The sequence below is a fragment of the Parus major genome, chromosome 1 (genome assembly GCF_001522545.3).
Source record: "Parus major isolate Abel chromosome 1, Parus_major1.1, whole genome shotgun sequence".
Taxonomy (NCBI): domain Eukaryota; kingdom Metazoa; phylum Chordata; class Aves; order Passeriformes; family Paridae; genus Parus; species Parus major.
The window spans coordinates 71,012,377-71,036,040 of record NC_031768.1 but is presented as its reverse complement, the minus strand read 5'-3'; the positions used below and the strand labels follow the sequence as shown (position 1 = coordinate 71,036,040).

At 41.6% G+C, this 23,664-nt stretch overlaps 1 protein-coding gene across 1 annotated transcript in view; it reads right to left on the bottom strand.

The window, feature by feature from the left end:
- XPO4 (exportin 4) overlaps positions 1 to 20,443 on the bottom strand; it is an 80,838-nt gene extending 60,395 nt beyond the window's left edge. The window contains exon 1 of the mRNA XM_015640379.2: positions 20,218 to 20,443. Coding sequence (XP_015495865.1) covers positions 20,218 to 20,298 — 81 coding nt within the window. The 5' untranslated portion in view covers positions 20,299 to 20,443. The remainder of the gene's footprint in view (positions 1 to 20,217) is intronic.
- Positions 20,444 to 23,664: the final 3,221 nt, after the last annotated feature.

The window sequence follows — 23,664 nt, the reverse complement described above, 5'->3', positions numbered from 1 at the left end:
ATTGCGTGCACATAGGTGTGAATATCAAGATATCAGGCAGAGAGTGAATAATTTAAGTATAGTTTCCTAATGATGTTTCTGAAGAAAGTTAGAAGTCAGATCTAAATTCAAACCAATCCTTTTTCTACTCAGACCAAAAATACCACTGCACATCACTAAATGCTAAGCACAGTCACAGTCCTGGAAGCAAAGCACTATTTTTTCTTTAGTTCTACATTTGTTTTAAAATATTTAGTTGCCTAATAAATTTGGGGGATTTAAAAATTACTGAAGGTATCTTCTAAAAGTAATACCAGGAACATACTACCCTCTAGTGTTTAATATAAAAGCTGACATCCTGAGAACCGTGTGTGATTGAAGAGACAAGGAAGCCCATTTGGGAATGGCTATGGTGGTTCCTCAGCTTACACCCTATATACACCCACCCCATTACCTCCTGGGCATCCTGGCTGCTCAGGTAACACCTGCTGCTCTCCTGTTGAGAGCCAGCTCCAGTGCAGTTTCTACCTGAAAATTAGCTAGAGGTAAAGCATGAAACCATGCAATAACCAAGACCCCTGTGAGGTGCCCACAAAGTACAGAGGAGCTGCCTGCACTGCAGCCTCACCTAACCCCAACAGCCCCCACTGCCCTACAAGGTAAAAACAGCCATGCAAAAAGTATCAGCGGCTCACAGCACCACACTGCTTTACACTTGTGCCACTAATATTCTCTGACTTCTGCTATTTGGGATTTATCTGAACACACACAGCACAAGATACTGGGCTTGACACCACAAACAGGGTAAGCAAAAGTGATGCTAACCTTTGAGAAAGGAATATGCACACGTGTAGGAAGATCACATCCAAACTGCAGAGCAGGATCAAGGTGACAGCGTAGGTTACTGAACTTCAGCTGAACTTCCGAACTCCACATTCCAGCCCTGTCCCTAGCAGTTTGAGAAGAACATGTGTGCCACCTATCTTTCAGTCATGATTTAGATCCACTGCTTTGAGAATAAAAGCATCAAGACCTTGGCATCAAGACCAACGCTTTTAACATAAGTGAAACATTTTCCAGTAAATAAATCACAAGAAATCTGATTTAACAGATATTTCTGTGATGTAACCTCAAGTCTCCTGCATGCAGCAGGAGCTGTTCCTAATGGGAGCAGCAGATTGTGTTTTCTGCAGTGTGAAGGACCGTCCTCCTCTGCACAGACTCTAGCTACATTCACTGCAATAGAATCAGTTATACAGAATGCCAGAAAAAATATTTGAAGCAGGTTATCAAACATGCAGGAATGACCTACACAGCAACAGCTTGATACACACTTCAGTCAGAGCTTTGGTAAAAAACCAAACCAACTGAAAAAAAGACAGCTCCAAATTTTTCCCCACATTGTATAGACAAGAACTTGTGCAAATGCACATTGAAACAGATTGGGGAAGTAATTACCAAAAATCAGCCCAGATTTTTTCATCTGGACCCTGTCTGGTTTTCCATAACCCAACACAAAAGCATAAACTAGCACAGTACGGGACATATTGGGTGGTGATAGGCTGCTTTTTTTCAGCACCAGTTATCATTTAAAGTGCATTCTATCTACAGCCTCTGTTGCTGTGCAATGACTGGGAATAATTTTAAGTCTCAAGGAACACACAGCTCTGCCCAATGATATTTCAAAAGAACTAAGAATCAACCTTCCTGAGACAAGTAACCTATTTTAATAACTTTCTGCTACCAAAAGGAGAGGTCCTACTCCTTTCTTGGTCCCACCTGCATGGTCTTGCTACCTCTTTGCATGATACTTCCTATCAACTAGTCCACAAAAGAAAAAGAGGATAGAGAGGAAATCTGGGAGCAAGGGGGATGAACATTTCTTACTCTAATAAACATCAAAAAGCCAGACAAGTGCCAGAGCCAGTGCAATGATGGGGAGAAAAGGAGTGGAGTGACATTTCCCTTTCAACACTACTGACCTTGCAGCTCACAGCTCTGCAGTCTCATGAAGCCTCACTAATTATAGCCGTGCTAGAATGAATCTTTTGGGTGTGACAAAGCATAACTTTTTGCAAGCCCAGAGTAATTCATATTCACATCCTTAGAGCAAGACCAAATCAGGGCTACCTGATCCAAAACTAGTTTTGCATTAACACATTATATTTAAGTTTGACATACAGGGGTCCTATGTACTTTCATTGTTCTGTAATACTTAAGGACACTTTCAGGGATATCCACTACAAACTATAGCACCACTAAGAAAACAGCCAGAGAAGTTTTATGGGATATACCTCCTTTATGCTTCTACTAACTAGAAAGTAGACCTCTTGCTTTATATTATTTTAGCTCTTCTATTTCTCTGAAGTCCAGTTACAGAAGACCTTTGACACCTTGTAAAGGCATATGGCACATCATATTCCTGTATTAATTTTTAAAATTAAAAGAAGTTAATAATACATTACAAACTTCAAGTCTCAAAATTGTCCAAAGCAGACAAGTGTAACAGTCAAAGTTTGAACTGTACTGTAAAGCCACCAGAGGGAGCTTAAAGCTCAATCTACTGCCTTCAGACAATATTTATCTGTACAATGAAAGTTAAGTCCAGCTGGTTTTTGCTTTAAAGAAAAGGCCAACATATATATGTATATTCTGTGCAAACTTCATATTTTAGAAACACTGGCTTAGTGAGCCCAAGAGCCCTGTACCCTGGTGCTCAGCACCTCCTTGGCACAATAGGGTTAGAAATAGACTCAAAGCATTCATCACGTTTGGAAGATCCCCTAGAACGCACATTCCCATTCACTGTGTTCTTCCTAATTGTTTCCTTCAAACTCTTCTCTACTATCCAACTTACAAGGAATTAAAACACAATAAGGTAATGAGCAGGTTCTTTTGGCATCTTGAAACCATTTGCAGCAATATCACTTTCCTTTCTGTACTGTCTGACATTACCTCTAACCATCTGTCCTCTCTTTTGCCTTGCAAGTTACCTATAAAAACTCCTCCAGGACAGTGATCATCTTTCTGATTTTGGCATAACAAGCTACTGTCCCATAAGAAGAGTGTTCCTATCTGGCACAGTATTATAAATAAAATTACAACCTTTTAACTACCAAAGCTGCCTGGATACAGAAAAGGACCAGAAGCAGTAGCACCCACTAACAGGATCCAGCAGGACTACTGTTTCAAATGGCAGCTACCCACTCAAAGGAAAGGGAAACTGAAAAAAGACAAGGCTAGAAACACTGTAGCAGACTAGCACTAACACTTGCAGGACCACAAAACTTACCTGAAAGCCTGGACAACTCCTATGAAAGTAATGTAACACACATGCTAAAAGAATAAGGGCCTTGGGATTTTCTTCTATTTTCAATAGGAGTAGTCAGATGTATACAGAGGAACTGAACCTACACCTATGTATGCAGAAACACCTGCTTTACACAAGCATTTCCTACCTCAGTAACATTCCTTTTAAAAATATAATTATGACTTACCTGCCAGGACAGAAAGTGACAAGAAGTTAAAGTAATAGGCACAAAGAAGAGATACAAATAGATACATAAGAAGTAAACAGGTTGCAAGTATGAGATGTTCATTAACGCTGAAGTTGAAGTCATTGTGTATTTACCACTGAAGAAGTAACACCACATCCACATTTGAAGTTTGCTTTTTTAGCTCCTTCCTCTTATCTGAAAACACTTTTTGCTTTAAAAAATAAATGTATCAAATTCCATTCCCCCAAGTGATTCTGTTCAGGAAGTTTCATGTCAATCATAACAGATATACAAAATAAACTTTTTTTTATTAATATTAGAAGTTACATTATTTTATTAATATTTTTAGATCACAGAATAGAATTGCAGAATCACATAGTAGCTGGAAGGGACATTTAATGGCCATCTAGTCCAACTCCCCACCATGGGCAGAGGCACTTTCAGCTTCCACCCAACCAGAGTGCTCAGAGTCCCATCCAACTTGGCCATGAACATTTCCCTGTTCAAGGGATGGGGTATTCACGACTTCTCTGGGCAACCCGTGCCAGTGCTTCACCTCCCTCACTGTAAAAAATGTCTAACTTCTTACAAGGCAAATAAAAAAGACTGAATTGGTTTCTGACTCTGAATCTCTACCTCTTCAATACCTTCAACACCTTGTTGAAGTTGATTGTTTAGTAGTTTCTTCTGATATCAATGTGGATTCCAGATAATGTTACTCATTGCTTACTTAAAGACACTGAGACACTGATAGTATCTTAAAAGTAACAACTTCTGCCATTCAAGTGACAACATTATTATTAAAATCAATAACGGAGTCTTTTTTTTATTTAAATATTTAGTTAACCAGCTTGCATTGGTACTTCTGCATCATCACTTTGCTAAGAAAAATCCTGGCCATGATGAAATATAAACATAACTAAGGATTGCGTGAGCAGCATTCATTCCTTGCAGGGGAAAAAACCAACAAACTTGCTAAGACAAATTTTGATTTTTCACTTTTGCTATGGTAAGAGCACTGAATACAACCCAAGTCAGCATCTTCCTACAAATACACTGGGGGAAACCTGCAAATTAGCGTGTCACAAAGAACAGTCATGCACTCCTCCAGACTTTGCTTCTTGGGAGAACACAGAAAGAGTACACTGGAGTGCTTTAAGCTGACACCCACAGTATTCCCACCTACAAAAAAGGTCCCCTATGAATAGCACAGCCTAAACACCAGCAGGATTATGGGAAGGCAAACATGCCTACTAAGAGAATTTTCTTGGTTAAAAAAAAAAAAAAAAAAAAAAAAAAAAAAAAAAAGAGATGATCAAATTGCTTGTACCTGCTAGTACTAAAGCCAAGTACTAAAGCCCTTCTTGCCAAAGGCAATGTTTATGTCTGCAAGTGAAGTACATTACAAACTTGACAAGGGCAGAAACAAAAATCTGATACTTCTACTGAAGTGCAACTTCATAAAATTCACCACAAATTCTTCAAACTTAGCTTCCCAAACATGTAGGGGAATTATGCCTTCCTTGCAGTCAAAAGGTACAATAAAACTGTTGCCAAACTCTGGTCACTCTTGGCTTATGAAAACCCAGTTCAAGACATTCCTGTTCTTCAGAATGGTGTCTAGACTGTGCTGTGGAGAGCCTGGAATCCCAGTGGGAAGAGCTTAGGAAACAGAACTCTATCAAATACAGGGATAAGCAAAAGCCACCACAGATGGCAATGGCACTGCTGGGTCTGGACTTTGCTGACAGCCACCATCAGGCAAGACATGCTCAGAGAAGCAGGGAATAGAGGAAGCCCAGATGGCTTGCCAACATGTCCCAGCAGGAAGGGAAGCCAAGTAATAGTGAGGCATATGCAAAGGAGAAAGATCATGAGTGAACTTGAGAAGCATGTACAGGGGAACACTATGTCATGGTGATAACATAGCTGAGGAGTAGAGGCAAAAATAGAAAGAGATAAAAAAGGAGAAAATAACACAAGGGCAAGGAATAATTTTTAACTAGTGCACATACTGCATTTAGGACAGCTAAATATATTACTCCATCCATGTAAGCAATTGTTACAGCTGCAACATAACTAAATAATCAGAAGTCATTCAGTTTTAAGTTATTGTGTTTCTCTACCAAGATGACCAAAACCCACTAAAAACAGATTTCTCTATCTTAAATAACACAAATACCTTGAAAGAGCTACTCCCCAAAATAGTTCTGCTGTATAAGCAATTTATACAAAAGAATCAGACTCTCAGAATAAGGAGATTTCCAAATTTAACTCTACCAAAGTCACATCAAGCAGCACACCCCAAGTCTGAATTACCCTGACTTTTGTGGAGCCAAGCCATAACAAGTTTCCATTCCAGTTTTAGCAGTAACACTTTTCAAGTGTTTCAAGTAAAGTTTTTTCCTACAATATATCATAGCGTACTCAAAAACTGTCACTCGTTTTCTTAGAGTAGCTAATCAAAGAGATTAAATATAGGGGTCAGGCACAGAGAACTGGACAATTAGCCACGCTTTCATTCTTAGACATTCACCTTACTTTTCTAGCAGACACTGATACCTAATGATGCAAGGATGTCTTGTCCTCTCATGAAGCAGATGCCACAAGCTAACAATTCAGACTAGATGAACATGCTTAGCTCTGCAACTGCTTTACAAGTAGATCAGACGTTCCAGCCTTGGGCACAAGGCCAGAAGGAATTTAGACAACTGGTATCAACAGCAGCCTTTGCTGTCCCAGTCAGATCTGTCATGTCATGACTGCCTAGCTTTCAGTAACAGTTACTACAGAAAACTTAGCACAAAAATCATCTCCAGCTACATTCCCGTGACTTCCTTTACACTTAATTTTTTGAACAATCATTTAAATTACAGCAGTAACTCATCCTCCAATTTAAAAGATAAAGATTATTTGTGAAGATTGGTAAGAAAGATGCAATTAATAACTTCCAATGAAACCTGCAATAGAGACAACATGATGGAGATTTAAGACTTTCTGAACAAAAAGTTCCTTTGATTTTTTAAAAAAAAATCTTCTCCAAAAGTAATTATGACTTGAATTATTTAAACCCCAGAGTGCCCAGTATTTTTCAGTATATATTTAGAACAAATGTGTGACTGCTGGAGGAATTGCCTCCTATACACCTACTCACTCACATCTTGCTTTCATACAGAAACTTAACAATAGGGAAAAAAGACTACTCTTTTCTTATCAACTTTTGCTTTGTATTTTGAAGCTGAAATATGTAATTAAGTCTTTTGCAAGTAAAACAGGAGCCAAATTGTGGTTTGTAATAAGAACTATTCTCAGTTTAGTAATGTTCTTGTATAAGATACTATATATATATATACACACATCAATTGACTAAACAGCCAAAGTAAATCATTACCACCGACAACAAAACATTTTCTAGGATTTCTCTCCAAGGCAAGCAACAAACACTACTGAGATTTTACTTCTCTGCTAACAATTTGATCCACAAGTATAGACTATTACAGGTTCTCCACTAAAATTACCTTTCATTTATTTATGTGCACAGCACAGCTAAATCTGAGAAATATCCCATAATGGATATTTAGCCTACAATAGTCTGGCTGTGGACAGTGGGAAGATGAATGCTGACATGAGGTTACAGGTCAGACCCTTAAATTAGATGTTATTTATTTTATAATCTCTATATTCACTGTTCTAATATTTCAAAGCACAAATGAGGTCTGACCTGCAGTTCTGTTTGGCAAAATAACTTTTCTAAAACATCTGACTGACCGATGGCATGGAAAATCAACGTGGTCCTTTAAGTCATCAAAAGCCAACAAAGCAACAAGAAGTCAATCCATGCATGCCAGAGAAAGCTCAATCAAGACAGAAAGTGTGACTCACTATGCAAGAGAAGGATAAAGATAAGAAAAATCCCGTAACTACACAGAACAGTTACAGAAAATCTCATTGTTCAAAATCCAAACCTTTTCAAAGCAATTAATGTTAACAAATAAAATCAACCCACTTTGACTTCAGTAAAAATGGCACATGACTACCGTAGTAGTACAGAACCCTAAAAATATGTTACTAAAGGATACAAAAAGTCAAAGTGCCCTTACAACAACTGCACTCACACTATCCTCAAGTCCTGCTCTCCTGTTTCCTTTAACTGTGTAAAGGCAAAATCTTCCTATTAAGGGATGGAAGATTTGGCAGAAAATAATCCCCCATGCATTCTAGCTCCTCTACTCCTCAGGTATCACAGGGCTGGTGGTGGATGGCCTTAAATTCTGAGTAATACCCAGTTTGGCAATACCATCCTCTGACCATCACCTGGAGCTGGAGTGACCTTGGCCCGCTTATCCTGAAGCAAGAAAGAGTTGGTGGAAATTAACCACATTTCTCCCTCAGCTCCCACCAACTCCAGCTGCTTCTCTCTTTCCCCACAAGGAGGCATGGAAGATACACAGGTGAAAAGGAGTCTCAGCACCACGGAACACCACAAACCTCATTGCCGGGTGGACTATCCCCACGACAGGTCCTGGCTCTCCAGCAAGAGATAAGATCCTAGCCTATCCACAGCCTCTGAAATCCCGATTGCAACTTGATCATAAGATTCAAGTAGCTCACCTCTGTATTGCTCATTTTTGTGCCTATAAGACAGCACAGACACCATTAAAAAAAATGAGCCAGGATAGTGACAGTGAATTTCAATATAAAATTTGAAGTAAAAAAAGAACCATTGTGATGCCTCTTCTACTGGACAGGAGAGCATAATAATGCTGATAATGGAAATACACATTTTCCAAAGTTTGTAACTTGAGACATACATAATATATGATCCATTTATCAGGCTCACTATACATCAAATACAGTCAGCACCTGCTCTCCTTCTGCAAAAGAAACTTTCATATTGTGTGTGAAGAAGTGTCTTATACTATCTATTTTTTTCCTATTGCTCAATTTCAAATTCTACTTGCTGGAAGAACAGCTATAACCACCCCCTGCTGTAAGGGTGGGATTACTTTTATTTGCATGTAGCCTTCTACAGTAAGCATGTGCAGTGGAGTGAGACATCACAGGGGTCACCCCCATGCACCTCAGACCCCAAAACACAAGTCAAAAGCCATCACTACATAAAATATTTAAACTGAGATTGTGATAAATTTTGATTTTTGGATGTTTTAGGCTTTGACTCCTATCAAAAAAGCACTTCCTCTCACCAAGTTAATGAAGAAAGGCAGGCACACAGGGCAGCCAAAATTCAGAGTTTAGCACTTCCTCCACCATCAATCTTGTTAAAATGTCAAAACCATTTTGTCCTAACATAGTTATTTAGGAAGAGTTGATTATAAGTCAGATAAGAAAGTTTTTAATGTTTATCTAAATCTGATGTGGAAAACTCCTTTGGTTTACTGTACTCCCAAAATGGCATGGCCTAAAATGCCTATATTTATTAATGGCTTTTAACTGTTAGGGTATTAATGAAAACTTACAGACACAAGTCAAACACACACCAAGTACAATATCTGAATCATGTAAGAAAACAGATAAGGTAAGACAGATACAAGGTATAGACAAGAAGTCAAGGTTTAGCAGAAAAAGAGGAGCTGAATAGAGGCCAGAGGAAGACATTTATAACCTGCATTAGGTGGAAGATCAGAAAGCCAAGAAAAATTGTGAAATTGAAATTAATTTTGTATAAAGAATAACATCTTTCACTCAAACCCAGGAAAAATCATGAACTTTCACTGAACACACCTTGTAAAAGGTCCTTTCCCCAGTTTGCCCATACTGGGAAACAGCAAAAAAAACATCTAGAATTGTACATGCTCAAGACAGTAAGATGTCTTCTACTTTTACCTTGTTTCACCACTTTGCTCTGCTCTTGCAAATACAGCCTGAACCAGGAGAGAAAACACATGACACATATTTTGAGAAAACCTCTTCTAAACATAAGTTTTCTACGACAAAAGTTGTGGGTTTTTTTTAATTCCATACAGAAATGTTTTGGGATTTCATTTATAAAATGTAATTTTTAGTGAATGAGTGCCTGAGTTCACTCTAAGAAACCTGCACAAATTAGTCTCAAATTCTGAAGACTCACAGGGCTCCACACATTCAAGCTCCACTGAAAAATTACCATGAAGAAATATGGTTGTAATAATATATTTTATTCTCAGTGCTATTAGAGGGAATATTACTGTAAAATGAACGGGAGAGACTAGCTCCAGAAACAATATTGTCATTTCTCTTGATATTAGAATTTAATATTTATATATTCCCCACTAAACAATTCATTATACTGAAGCTACCAAACATCTGTTCTTAATCCCACTTAAAACAACCTCACAAAATAAAGGGCCTGCAGCTTACGCTCTCTAATTCTCTCAGGAAGAAGCACATTTGTTTTTGTGCTTGGGCTTTGGTGGCTGCTGTTGACAGGTGAGGAAAGCACCATTCATACTCTTGTCACCAGAGAGGAGTCTGCCTGTTTTGTAAACTTATTTGCACATTTCCTCAATAACAATGCAAGATGCAGCCATGAAAGAGAAGTCAAATAGCAGCAACATTATTAGCAAAATAAACAGTAGAAGCTGATGGCCCAGGAGATGAAAAAGCTAAACTGAATATGAACAATTAAGACCTTGATGAAAAACAAAACAAAAACCAAAACAAAATGATTATGCACAGAAAACACAAAGCTCTCTCTGCATTTAAGATCAATGAAGGTTAATGTAATGCTTTTCAGCCATGGCTTCAACAACACAGTTCAGCTTTAAGACACCAAGTATGAAACCAGCAGCAAGCTGCACAGGGGGAACATATTTCCTCCCCTGCCTCCCAGGGTGGCAGTCCTGTGCAACACAGACACAGGCTCCCACCTGGGATCTCCAGTTCCTGTTTACACATATACAAAGAGATGCTGTGGAGATGTCCTCATGAAATCTACCAGTGACAAATGTGTAAAATGTGGCTTTTAGATGAGGGGTGTAACACAAGAGGAAACCAATTGAGCTATAGGGAGAAACTCAGAGCAGGCAGGCAAGGTCTGCCAGCACCAACAGCAACTGTGTGAAGTCATAGCAAGATGAATGAGCAATTGACTTAAGGGACCACATGAATGCCAGGAACACCAATACAAGACCAAGCTGTGGCAGATCAGTTTTGGGGAATTTAATAACAAAACCTTGAAGACCACCTCTTTGCAGAACCAAATGAAATAATCAAAAGGAGAAGAGCCTTTGTTGCTTGCCCAAGGCAGAGAAGCAACACATGTAGATGCTGGGCATCTACATGTAGAGGATGACACTTAACCCTACACCACCAGCTTGGATACCTTCCACCTGTCCTCAGGTATATGACTTCTCTTGTGCTGCCACAAGACACAGGTGGCAGTTCTGCTGTAACTAATCAATGAGCTAGCATGGTTTGTGCTTGTACAATTGTTTCTGCTGCTTATTAGCTCTGATACTGCTTTCACCCACCACTGATGCCACAATTAACAATAGTTGGAACATTGTTTTACAGTAATAAAGGAAGGAATAACTGAGTGTTGGTTGTCATCCAATTGCACCACTGATCTTTGTGCAAACCAATGCTTAAGTTCCAAAGCCACAGACGCTCTGTGGCACAGGTCAGTGCAGCCTCTGGAGTACACACAGCTACCGGATTTTCACAATCCATGTTAATGATGCTGCAACACATTTTTTGAATTCTGCAAACTGCCCCTGCCCTCCTTCACACACTACTGGAGCAAAAACCTATGCAGCCAGGATATTTACTTGTGACATGAAAAAGTCAAATTCAAGGTCCTTCCGTAGCAGCCTGAAGTGACAGAATATGGCTCCATCACTTCCTTGTGTCTTAAAATCTATCAAATTACCCAATTCAGAAAAACTTGAAATACAAAGTTGAGGAACATACCACTCACTCACATTTGTGCAGGATGTTGGTATTATCATTTTCCATCATTACAACAGGATCCTAGTCTAAGTTGACAGCAGTGAAGAGGGGCTGCCTCTCCAGCAGTTGTGGTGCTTGGAGATCTTCCATTCTTTCCAGCCATGGTAAATCCTCTCCAGTCCTAAACACACATTATTGTCCTGTGCTAGCTTTGGCAACTGGCAAGGCCTTCTGACAGCCAATCCAGCTCACTGCCCTAGCAGATAATCAATGCAGCAAAAAAATCAAGTAATGTTTTTTCTCTGCCACTCAGTGTTAGGCTAGCTTAGGCTCCTGTGAAAATAGTCTATGTCACACTTACAAGCCTGGGACTGCAGATATTCTTTACTTTAGCCAAGGTTTTTGAAATCCCAAGGACCGCCATTATAAACTGTAAAATTCCATGGCAAAACACCTTTCTGCACTTCATTGATTTCACAGCCATGGATTAATTATACAAAGCCTTTGAGAGACCCTGGCATAAGGCATATTTTCAACACTACCACAGCTGTGCCTCTAGCATTTTGCACAGCTGCACATAATACAGCTGGCCTGAATGACAACAAAGAATGAAATTCACAATTTCAGCACAAATTATGATATACCTTTAGCCCTTCTTCATTTTCACTTTTGTTGTTCTGTCAATTTTGAATTTAGAAGGCACCACTAAACCAACTTACCTGATTTACAAAGTAACAAAAGCAAAAACCATTATTCACTTGCTCCTATATCAATTTAAATAACTTTTACTGTATTTTCTACTAAAAAAAAATAAATCATTTTTGATTTGAAAAGGAAGATAATTGTTACTTCCTAAGTGGTTTAACAACATAATTTGACCAAATTTCTTCCAGGAGCATAGATAGGCAAACTCTCTCATCTCAGTCAAGGTAGTAGAATTGTCTCTAATGCAACACAGTGAAAATTACTTTAATTAAAAGACATTTTTCTCCCTGAATTCACTACCCAATCTACTTCACTATACAACCACTCAGATGGGTGTACTATTATCCTATGTTTTGGCAGAGCCAAAGACAGCACTGTACAGCAGCCACTCATTGTTATGTCTCTAAATAGGAAATTTTTGGATTTTCCTTTTTGAGAGACAGGAAAGAGGAAGAAGAGGGACTACTTAAAGTATATCCTCCTGTCAGTTTTCCTTCATTCCCTAGAATCCCAATCTTAACAACTACTCCCTGTTCAATAAGATGTTTTTGACTTCAATGTCCAAAGGACCAACATCTCCTACAGCTCAGATTTGACACTTTCCCTTGTACGCCACCTCTCCCAGCACATATGTGGATTTATGCCACTCATACACCTCATTACACATCAAAATTGCAGAGTTCTTATGTACACCTAATTCAGACTTTTTAGAATCAAAACAGTGTCAGAAACTGATGAAAAGGAATATTTTACTTATCTGCTTGTGACAGGATCAGCTCAACTTAATAATCAAGAGGATTTCTTCCACCTCTCCATAGGGAAAGCTGTTAACTAACTAATGAACACAGATTAGCATAACAACGATAAGACTCTTAAGAAGCAGGTTAAAGGGAAAACAGCAGTAGGTAGTGACTGAAGAATAATCCAGATGTAGTTATGGACTAATGAAGCTCCCCAGCAGATGAATGTAGAAGCAGGTATACAGTATTTACATCGATTACTCAGAACAAAATATAGAAATATGTCAATGCAACGGTGACATGTCAAATGGGTGTGAAACATATTGATTCAAAAAAACAAATACTCCCTCTGTGAAACAGTCAGGAAGAATAAACCCTAAGCATGTATAATCCCATGTCACTAGACTTTAATTTCATCAAACATGATGTTTACTTTTCAAATATATCAGAATCTCTATCAGTTCTCACTTCTCTAATCTCAACTCTCCACTTCAGTATAGATAAGCTTCATGCACATTTGTTCTTGGCTCCCAGGTAAGAGTTTCACTAGCATGGAGCATGCTGCATGTACTTATCTCCCAGGCTGTAATCTGAACTGTGGGCCTGTAAAAGGCACCAATCATACCAGCTCTTAAGCAAAAGAAGAAAAAACTATACAAATATACAGTGGACTCTCAAATTACTCAGTGCTGCTCCAAAAAACAATCTGGACAGCTTGGGTATGGTTCTCTGAAAACATAACCTTGCTACTCTGAAGCAATAAAGAAAAGTACAATGTTAAGTACTATTAGGAAAGGAATACAGAGGAATATCAAAAATTTACAACCATCTAAAATCCTCAAGTACTTACATCACAGAATTCTGCTCAGTTTATTCAAAAACAGTACCATAAATACAAAAAAATTAGAGGGATGACTTGATGTATGGGGGAACATCCCATATGAGAAAATGACAAGACCCTTCAGTTTAGCTAAGAGATGACGGGAGGATGCAATATGATAGAGAATTATAAAAATCACAAAGGATACTGTAGAATAAAAATCAGAATACTTTATAGTCATTTCTCATAATTTAAGAATGCATTAAATTGTCAAATAGCAGGCTTCACTCAAAGAACTATATTTTTTCCAAAACTACTTGTAAACCCCACTGCACTTAGACAAGCCTATTCTATATATATATATACAGCTATATATATATAAAGACTAAATAATACATATGAAAACTAGAATTAAAAAAAAAGGCATTCCAAAAACAACTGGACATATCTGTGGGAGAAAAACAGTAACACCTCAAGCTTTTGAAATTGCTAATTCAAATAAAGTGTCTACTAGTGAAAGGATCATCCTTAACTTTTCAGACCTCTCTACATCAGCAGCAAGAGGCCAACACCAGAAAAAAAACCTATCTGAGAAGAAGTTTTGTCTATTCTAGCCATAATATAGAACACATCCTGCTTGTCTTATGGGTGACAACTTGGAGGATTTTCACAAACCTTAGCATTGGAATGATTCATTTGTCTGATTTTTTCTAACAGGCAACCTGCCATAACAAAAGCAGAGCTAGTCCATCTCTCCCTTTCACCCTTACTATGAGCCATCCTTCACAGTCTGAAAAATTGCCTCACAATGAAAATATATTGCAACAAGAAACAGAACTTCCTTGTGGAATAAGGATTGCCACAGTCTTTGTGTAGAATAGACTGGCTGGTTATGTCAAGATGTGAGACAGTGGAGAACTGATGAGGCTGATTCAGCAAAACCACAAGCTTGGCCACTTGCTCACCTTGCACCTGGGCTTGAGCAAGGCCTAACAACCGAATGGTGCCCGGGCTGAAGGAAGGGTCCCTCAGCCTGATGATGTCTCAGTGAAGTGCAGAAGAGCACCCATGTCCCTGTGCCAGCCCTCAGCCTCACTGCCCCTTCACCATGCACAGCAAGCCTTGGTTTAGATCTGCTCCTCTGAGGAGACAACGATGGCAGTAAAGACCTGGTGAAGGTGTGATGGCCACCACTGATGATGACTCAGCCGTGTGGAGGAGCACACTGAAGTACCACAGGTCTATGATGTGTTTATTTCACCCACAAGATAGGTAGCTCAGTTTGATGAAGGTAACCAAAGACCCTCATTAGTCCCTTGTTAATATATTAAATACCACACCCACCAATATGAAAATTAGAAAACAGATGTCACCCCACCCCACATCTACGATGGCAGCAACAGGAAGCCAATGATTTTTAACTACAGTCATTCATCCATTTGCCCAAGAAGTATAAAACTGATATTTGAAATTCTCCACTATGGAAGGACAAGATTACAACCCCACTCTGCAGACAAGTCAAATGTGCTTGCCCCTTTCCTCTCCTCAAGGCAGGCACAACTCTGTGGTAAGATTTGCATCTCTGACTGCATTGGAGCTAACCTGGGAACACTTGTACACAGAGCTATGCACTGATATTTTTGTAGTCTAGTGCAGTTATTAGCAATCCAAGAAGAACTTATAATCTGCTGCTTCAATAAAACAGACCATTCATGGCTGCACAACCATGAAATTTCTTATTCAACATGACCAGACTTTAGTGCCTATCTGGTTATAAATGAGAAATTAAGCCCATCTGCACCCAGCCCATCTGATCGCTGAGGACTAGCTAGAAAGCAAGGGGCTTTATTTCCTGACCATACTTACCACAACAGGCCTGACCTCCAAGAAAGGTAAGTCAAAAAGAGTCAACCATACAAATTGTCATGGTTGATGCTATAAACAATCTGGTCTTACTAATGCACTCTCCTATTCTGTAAACTTATGTGAACATCTGAAAGTGAAATTTGTAGGACTACTGTCAGACTACCCAACTTTACCTGAAATCTCCATCAGAATAGCAGGACAAATCACAAGCTAAGTGGCACCCTGAGAAGGTGGTGATGTGAGAATCCATACCACCTCACTCACATACCCAACACCCACCCTTTGAAACAGACCACAGTCAAAACAGAACATTCACAAACTTTTAAAGAATGGAATTCTTCTGCAAAAGCCTTCACTCAAATCTTCTTTGAACTTTCCAAGAGCCACACCACATAGAATAGCCTAACATACACCTCTGGACCTACTTCACTCAATCCCCTGCCCAAAAAATAACTCATTTCAAAGTCAGATCAGGTTGTTAAGGGACTTGTTCAGTCAAGTATTTAGTATTTCCAAAGATGGGAGATCCCATAGTCTCCCTACACAGTCTGCCTTCACCAAACACAACTACTGTGATATCTTTTTTTTTTTTTTTGTCTTCTCTCCAGCTGGAATGTTCCCTTCTGAAACTTGTAACCTCTTCTCTTTTCAGTGTGCAGCTCTAAGTGAAGTCTGGCATTTCTAATATCAGGAGAGTCTGAGTTAGCAAGTAAATTGTACAGTGAAGGTATATTATACACTTGAGCCAACCTGACAGCTCACCACTAGCAGGGGCAGAGCAGCTCTGTACGTGTCCAAAAATCTAATGTCAGTGCCCCTGTGCTAGCCCTGCAACCTAAATGGCTGCAAAGATAGCCAATACATCTTGCTAACCTGACAGAAATCCATTCCCTTGTTTAATTCCTATGTCATCTCAGCAATATTAATATCTTCTGCACAGAGTCACAAGGGAGAAAGTGAAGCTGCAGGTAAGAACAGAGCACGTCTTTTTGGAGAGAGGTGGGGTAAACAAGCAATAACCTGTGAATTTACATTTAGATGTCAGAGAATACCATATGCTAGAAAATTTTAACCTGCCTTAATAAACTCTCAGCAATAACTAGATGGTGTTTGGCATGTTTCCTACTTCATCCTCTCACTTCTGGGATGAAATTTACATTTCTTTCCTTAATAATACAAGCAATGTCTTCAATAACCCACGAAAACAGCTATTAAAACAGTGCTTAACTAGAACTAATTATATTTGGTATTAATTACCACCTGAGCTAAACAGAACATAACAGAGAGGAGATACATGGTCAGGGGACACCATGCCAGTAGGAAACAGAGAAGGAGTAAATTAATTCAGTTCACACAGATGTTGGTGTATGGTTTTTACCAAGCAAATGTCACAAAGGCCAAAGGTGGGTATCAGCCTGTGGCACTGAGAAACTTCACAGCAAAGCACTAATGGAATCTTACTTCAGCTAAACACAACATAGCTTTACTAGAAAGGAATTACCATACCAAATTTTTATACTGCAAATACTTTTAGGCATATTAAAGAAAATTGTCACAGCACCAGCCTTCAAAGTCATATTTGGCAGCTAATGACAACATAAGTTTCATCTTCTGTAATAATTCATCAATTTATACCAAATTCTAATCCTTTCTCAAATTAAGCCTTTTGAATGTGAACTACCATTGAAAGGCATTACTGGCAACACAAGAAAAGCCTTTCCAGCTGTAGAAAAGCATGCTGAGAGAAAAAATTGAATGTTTCCAGTTTTCAAACATGGCATGCCATGGTTTGTAAAGTCCTTAAAGATCGGCAGTTTAGGAGATCAGGACCTGGGCATGCTTTATCTGATATCTAAAAAAAGTAATTTTTCAAAGGAAAACTCAACTAGCTCAGAGCAATGAAAAAAAAATTATAAAAATACTTATCAAAGGTTTAGAGAGCTCACAGTAATCCATGCTTATGCTCAAGGAAAGTTAATTAAACACATTCAGATCTTTTTATTAGCACACCATCATTCTCCTCAAGGCTCAGTATTTCAGTTTGAAATCAAGACAAATATCAAATAAACCACCACCACTCCCTGCTCTGTGTTTTGAAATGCTGAAACACCTTTGGTGAATCCCTAGCCATTTGTATTTTGCAAGGATTCTCACTGTTCCAGCTGCAACAGACTATCACAAGAAAACCTTGCTGAATCCCTCCATAGCTCCCCTCCCAGTTAAAACCTTCTGCCATCTATTGTCAGACCATTCACAGCTCTGCCCTTTCCCATTGTTTCAGGTGTGGCTCCACTGCAAGGAGCTGACCTTGACTCATGACCTCCAACACTAGCACCAGGTTATTCACCCTCCACCCCACAAGTCCTCAGATTTTTACATAAATACCTATCTAAGTGATCCCAGCAGTTTGCTTGATCAGTTCACCTCTCCCATCCGCCACACTTGTTGCCCTCATCCCCAAGCGAATCTTTAACCAAACAGTGCTGCCCTCTGGCTGAATGAAATTCAGATCATCACTGTCCAGGTGCAGTCCTGAAACACAATTAGGCCCCTCTTTTTGCACAGTTGCTAGCAAGACAGAACAGGAGCAGAGCTCCTAACTCTTTCAGTCTCTGGGGTCTCATGTCCACCTTTGTGAAGCACCTGCTGAGCTGCACTCCTCTCCTGCATCTATCCAAAGACTCAATGATTGCTGAGATGGAACACAGGGCAAGAACCCTAAACAGTTCTCACAGCTCTTCCACAGCCAACCCTGCTTAAAGCCTGATTCTGGGTCCTCACCCTCATGGATCATTTTAATGATTATCTCTGTTTCATGCAACTTCCTTGGTAAGAGCCATCTAACTAGTTCTTCTCAGTTTACTGCTATGAAACTTCCAAAATCAGCTGTGGAAAAAAAATAAAAGAAGAAAAAGCTAAATACCACAACTCAGGTTTCATACTGTTGGAGGCTATAGGAAGGAAGGTAGAAATTCAGCAAGGATCCTAACATCCATGTGCTTACAAGATGTATTTTTACCAGCAAGTTCAGCAACTATTCTTCAGGAGAAGCACAAACATTACCATAAGAGGCCTGTGCCTTTTCACAGTATGAAGGTTTTACCTAATTCAGCTCCACAGTTAGTTGCTTTTCCCTCTCTGTGCTAGGGAAACAATGCCCACACAAGTTACATTTAGTCTTCAAGCACAGATGCAAGACTTTGGAGTCAAGCATGCTGCTGCACATGCTATCCGTTTGGTACTGAAAACTACTTAACCACCAGCTTCATTCCACACATGTTCTGTTACACAGTAATACTTGCTACTGGTTTTCCTTAGGCAGTCAAACTCTCACAGTAATTACTGCATTTGTGTTATTTTTAAAACACAGACACACAGACCTTACCAGAACATCTAACAATCTACACAGACAAGTTTTGTAAAGCACACACAAATCAAAAGCAGCTCAAAACTTGAAACCCATCACTGGTGGCATACTTTGTGAAGTATTTTTCTAAAAGGACTAGCCAAGCTATTTACCTTTACTTTGCTGCTTGGAAACACAGTCAGTGTTCTTCAGGCTTTGACTTGACAAGGAGTAACACACATATTTTGATGGGATACCCGCAATTAAAGCTGATTACCTCTCACTTTACAGTCATGCTACTTCAGTGAGACATTAAAACACAATCATTCAGGCTCTGGCTATTGATTAATTATTGATACCAGAAAAACTTTGCTACTGTTTCTTTCATTCTTTTGGAAACCCATTAATAGCAACACCTTACAAAGTTTATTTCTGTCCAAATCACTTTTTGGCAAGATAAAGTCTGAGAGGAAGGCTTTCAGCTTGACATTTATAGAAGATCTGCAACAAAGACCTTTAAACCATACCAGACAGCACAGAGCTTTTCATTCAAACAAGTCTTTTACAAAGATGCAAACCTAGGATATTTTAACATCAATGGTCACTACTGGTATCCAGCTCCATCACACTCCCGATCTTTGCCATATGAGCTTTCCTTTCCACGCAATTATGAAAACAAGACAACACACAGTCAGCAGGGACAGTTAAATGATAATTAAACAGAACAAGTGCGAAGTAACACTAATGGCTTTGCTTCAAGGCGGCAGCACCGTGAGCCTCTGGCTCCCCGGTGCCCCTCCGCTTAAAGGAAAACTCTGGAACTGGATCGCGCCACTCCCGAGGCCGCTTCCCCGCCGCCCAGGGTGCCTCGCTGCCCCCGCTGGGCTGGGGACTGGCGCGACCTCCCTCCGTTCCCCCGCGGCCGCGGGACGTGCCCGGGGCCCCGGCCCCGGGAGGGAGAGGGAGAGCTGCTCATTGGCAACTTTCGGCGAGGGTCTGGGCGGCGGACGGCGGCGGTGCGGGGGCTGGGGGACAGGCACCCGGCAGCCGGGGCGGGCAGCGCGGGGCGCAGGCAACGGGCACAGCCTGCCCGGGGCGGCGGGGAGCGGGCGGCACATGGAGGAGCGGCGCGGTGTGGCCGGCCCGGCTGCGGGGCCACAGGGACGAGCCGGCGCGGCGGCGGAGGGACAGGAAGAGAGGGAGGGAGCCCGGCCGAAAGGGGAGCGGGACGGGGAGGCGAAGTCGGCGCGCCTCGGCGGGCTGCGCCCCGAGCCCCGCGCCCGAGGGGCGAGGGCAGCAGGAACGGAGGCGGGGAGGGGAGAGAGGTCCGGCGCGGGCGCCCCTTCGGGGGCGAGGCGGCGCCGCCGCCCGCCTCACCATGAGCACTTTGGCCGCGTTCTCCAGCTGGGCGATCACCTCGGGGGCGCCCCCCGCCGCCGCGGCCGCCGCCGCCATCATGGTCTCTCTTCAATGACGCGCCATGCGCTGCATTCTGGGGCGAGGCGGCCGCGCGGCCAATCCCGGCCCGGCCCGGCCCCGCCGCGGAAGCGAAGCGGCGGCGCCGCCGCAGCACCGCGAGCGCCGGGCGGGGACAGCGCCCGCCCCGCGCGCCTCCCTCCGCCCGGCCCGGCCCCTCAGGCCCCTCCCGGCCGCCGCCGGGGCGGGGCCCGCCCTCAGCGGAACCTCCCGAGCCGCGGAGCGGGGCCGCCGCCGGTCCGGGGCACCGCACTTGCTCGGCTCGCAGTTTGTTAGGGGTGGAAGGGGCCTCTGGAGATCATCCGGTCCAACTCCCCTACCAAGCCGGGGTCGCCTAGAGCAGGTTGCACAGGAACGTGTCCGCGTGGGTTTGGAATGTCTCCAGAGAGGGAGGCTCCGTAACCACCCTGGACAGCCTGCTCCAGTGCTCTGCCACCCTCCATGGAAAGAAGTTCTTCCTCATGTTGAGGTGGAATCCGTTGTGTTCAAGTGCGGCCATTGCTCCTCGCCCTGTCGCTGGGCACCACTGAAAAGAGCCTGGTGCCGTCCTCTTGGCACCCTCCCTGCAGACTTGTATGCGCTTCCTTCTGCTTCCCAATGAGCTCAGGTGCCAGCGGCCGCAGGCGCTGGTTGCTGGCAATCCCTTGTGCAATGCAGTGCTTGCAGATCTGTGGTGGGATGAGAAGCTGAGTTTATAAAATAAAGCTTAGAAAGTGGTGGGGACGGGAGAGGGTGGAAAGTGTCTTTACAAATGATGTGGTTTACAGCAGATAAAAAAAACCCAAAAAGCACCAAAACAAAACAAACAAACAAAAATACACCCCAAAACAAACAAACAAAAAAAACCAACCCACAAAACAAACAAACAAAAAATTCCACACCAATATTTAAAACTGCTCTGAATTGTACTTTCCCCCACATAAATCCACCTGGAGCTCCTTTCATGTTATTGGTTGTGAGTCAACAAGACAGCGATAACTCTGAAAGGGATGCTGAAGAAAACACTGCTGTGCACCCAGAGGAGCGAAAGGACTCTCAGGTTATGCCTTCTCTGGCATTGTATTTTGGTTAAAGAGTTGTTGGCCTTTTAAACAAATCTGGTTTCCACTTCAGTTTGCACACTAGAGCAGACTTGGAGCTTTGATACCTTCAGATAAAGCCAAAATGGAAAATCTGCAATTGCTAAGGAGCATTCAGTGAGTAGGTCCAGTCCAGATCACCTTCAGAGCACGTCCCTCACAGTGCAGAGCACTGAGCACCATCAGCTGTTGTGTTCCCCTGAACCCACTGGACCACTCTGCTCTTAACACAGCCAGGTGTTTCCAGCCATAGTTCTCTCAGCCTTGGGGAGGCATTAGCTGACCTCAAGTGCTGAATTTATGCAAGGTTTGGAATTTATCATCTAGCTGAGCTGGCTGATAGCAGTGCTGAATGCTTGCAGACTGCTGACATAATCTGAGTGTCAATGGACAATGTTTCCATGCAGATGATACAATGTAATAGCCAAAGGTGGAAGGAGGAATTAGGAAAATGAATCACAGCAAGAGACCCGTCTTTCCTATTCCAAAGAAAAATGCAAGTATTTTCCCCCTAAGAAATTACAGCTTTCAATGCTGAAGAGGGCATGGCAGTGCTTATTACTAGACAAATTTAAAAGTAGCAATAGAACCATGTAAATTATTGATTTTGGGGTTTACCTAGGAGGTAGAACTAGAACATGCATTTCAGGGTAATGTTCAACATCCAAGTTGAAGAATGTGGGGAGATCAGCAGGGCTGCACTGAAAGGAGGGATCAATGTAAAATTGATCAGTCAGAGATGGAGCAGTTTGAAGGTAGTAAGAGTGTGACAACACGCATTAAGTCCTGGAGTGTGTTTATTGGGCAAACAGTGTCATGTACAAAGAGTCTCACTCTAAAGAACAGAAACCAGAGCTAAAGACTTAGAAGTTTGTGTACAAAGAGGTAAAATGTAAAAAAAAAAAAAAAATCTGTGAAAGATATGAAAAAAACATGTTTTAAAGAATTCTGTGTTCAGTAAAGAACTATTTCAATTGAGTATTTTTGTACTTGTAATTTGTATTCAAAATGTGATTCTTCAACAACTTTTTCAGCATACTCAAAGGTCCTTCATTCTCCTGTGGCCTACTGTGTTTAGCAGCACACTTGAATAGCCATGAAAGCAATAGAAATAGAACAGTATTTTTCAGGTTGGAAGAATTCAAGAGGTCTCTACACACAACTTCTGTTTCTTCAGCCTTCTGATCAAGTTGCTTAGGGCTCTGTTCAGTGGGGTCTCCAAGAATGGAGAGCACACAACTCTCTGGGCAACCGTGTCAGTGCTTGATTGGTGTCAATTTTTCCCTTAAATCAGAATGCCCTCATATGTCTGTTACTTCTCATCCTGCTGCTGTGAACCTCAGTAGAGAGTGATGCTGCATTTTCTTGGTAATCTCAGTCACTGGAAGAAAACTCTCGGGTTCCTTTTCAAGCCTTCTGACTGAATGCAATTTCCTCAGCCTTTCCTCACAGGACATTTGTTCCCACCCCCAACTTGAGTGCCCTCAGCTGTACTCACTGCAGTTTGTCAAATTCTTTCTCATAGTGCAGGCCCCAGAGCGCAATGTCGTTTTCCAGACGTGATGTAACAAGTGCTGAGTAAAGAGGACTAGTACTTCTTTTGAGCTGTTGGCTACATGCCTGTAAAAACAACCTAATATATCTCTATAAAGGTAGCCTTGCTCACCGCTGTGGTGTTCTGCTCACTTATGTTTAGCTTGGCTCCTGTCAGGCCAAGTGAGGTGCATGGCTGGGCTTTAACTGCCCTGACACTCTCACCTGGCACATGCAGTGCTGTAGGTTTGCCTGTGCCAAGCCCAGTCTCCTCTCATCATGGCTCATCAGTTGTCCTTCCTCAATGGTCCTGTGTAATATATAACCTTGTCTTCAACCCTTTCTCTTTTACTCTGACTCTGTCTTCTACTGTTTCTGGCTTCACTTTCTGTCTGGACTCTGAACATGACTCATTATCTTGCCTTCTCTTGGACTCTCAAGAAGACCTGTCACCACTCCAGCCCTACCCAAGTCCCATGGAACTGCACCCTGATTGGTGAGAGCACTGCACTGCCTGTCCTGTGGTCAGCCTCAGCTTATTCATCCTCATGGAGTGGACCTGTTCATCCTGTTCATTCTGTCCTTGCCACGGTCCACCAGGACCTCCAGATTCCTACTTCAGTCAGACTTCAGTCTATACTGCTGTGGTGGTTATTCCATTTTAGATAATGTATGACACCCCAGGATCCATCTGCCTTTTCTCTGATTAGGTATAGTGGTTTGATCAGTCTGTACC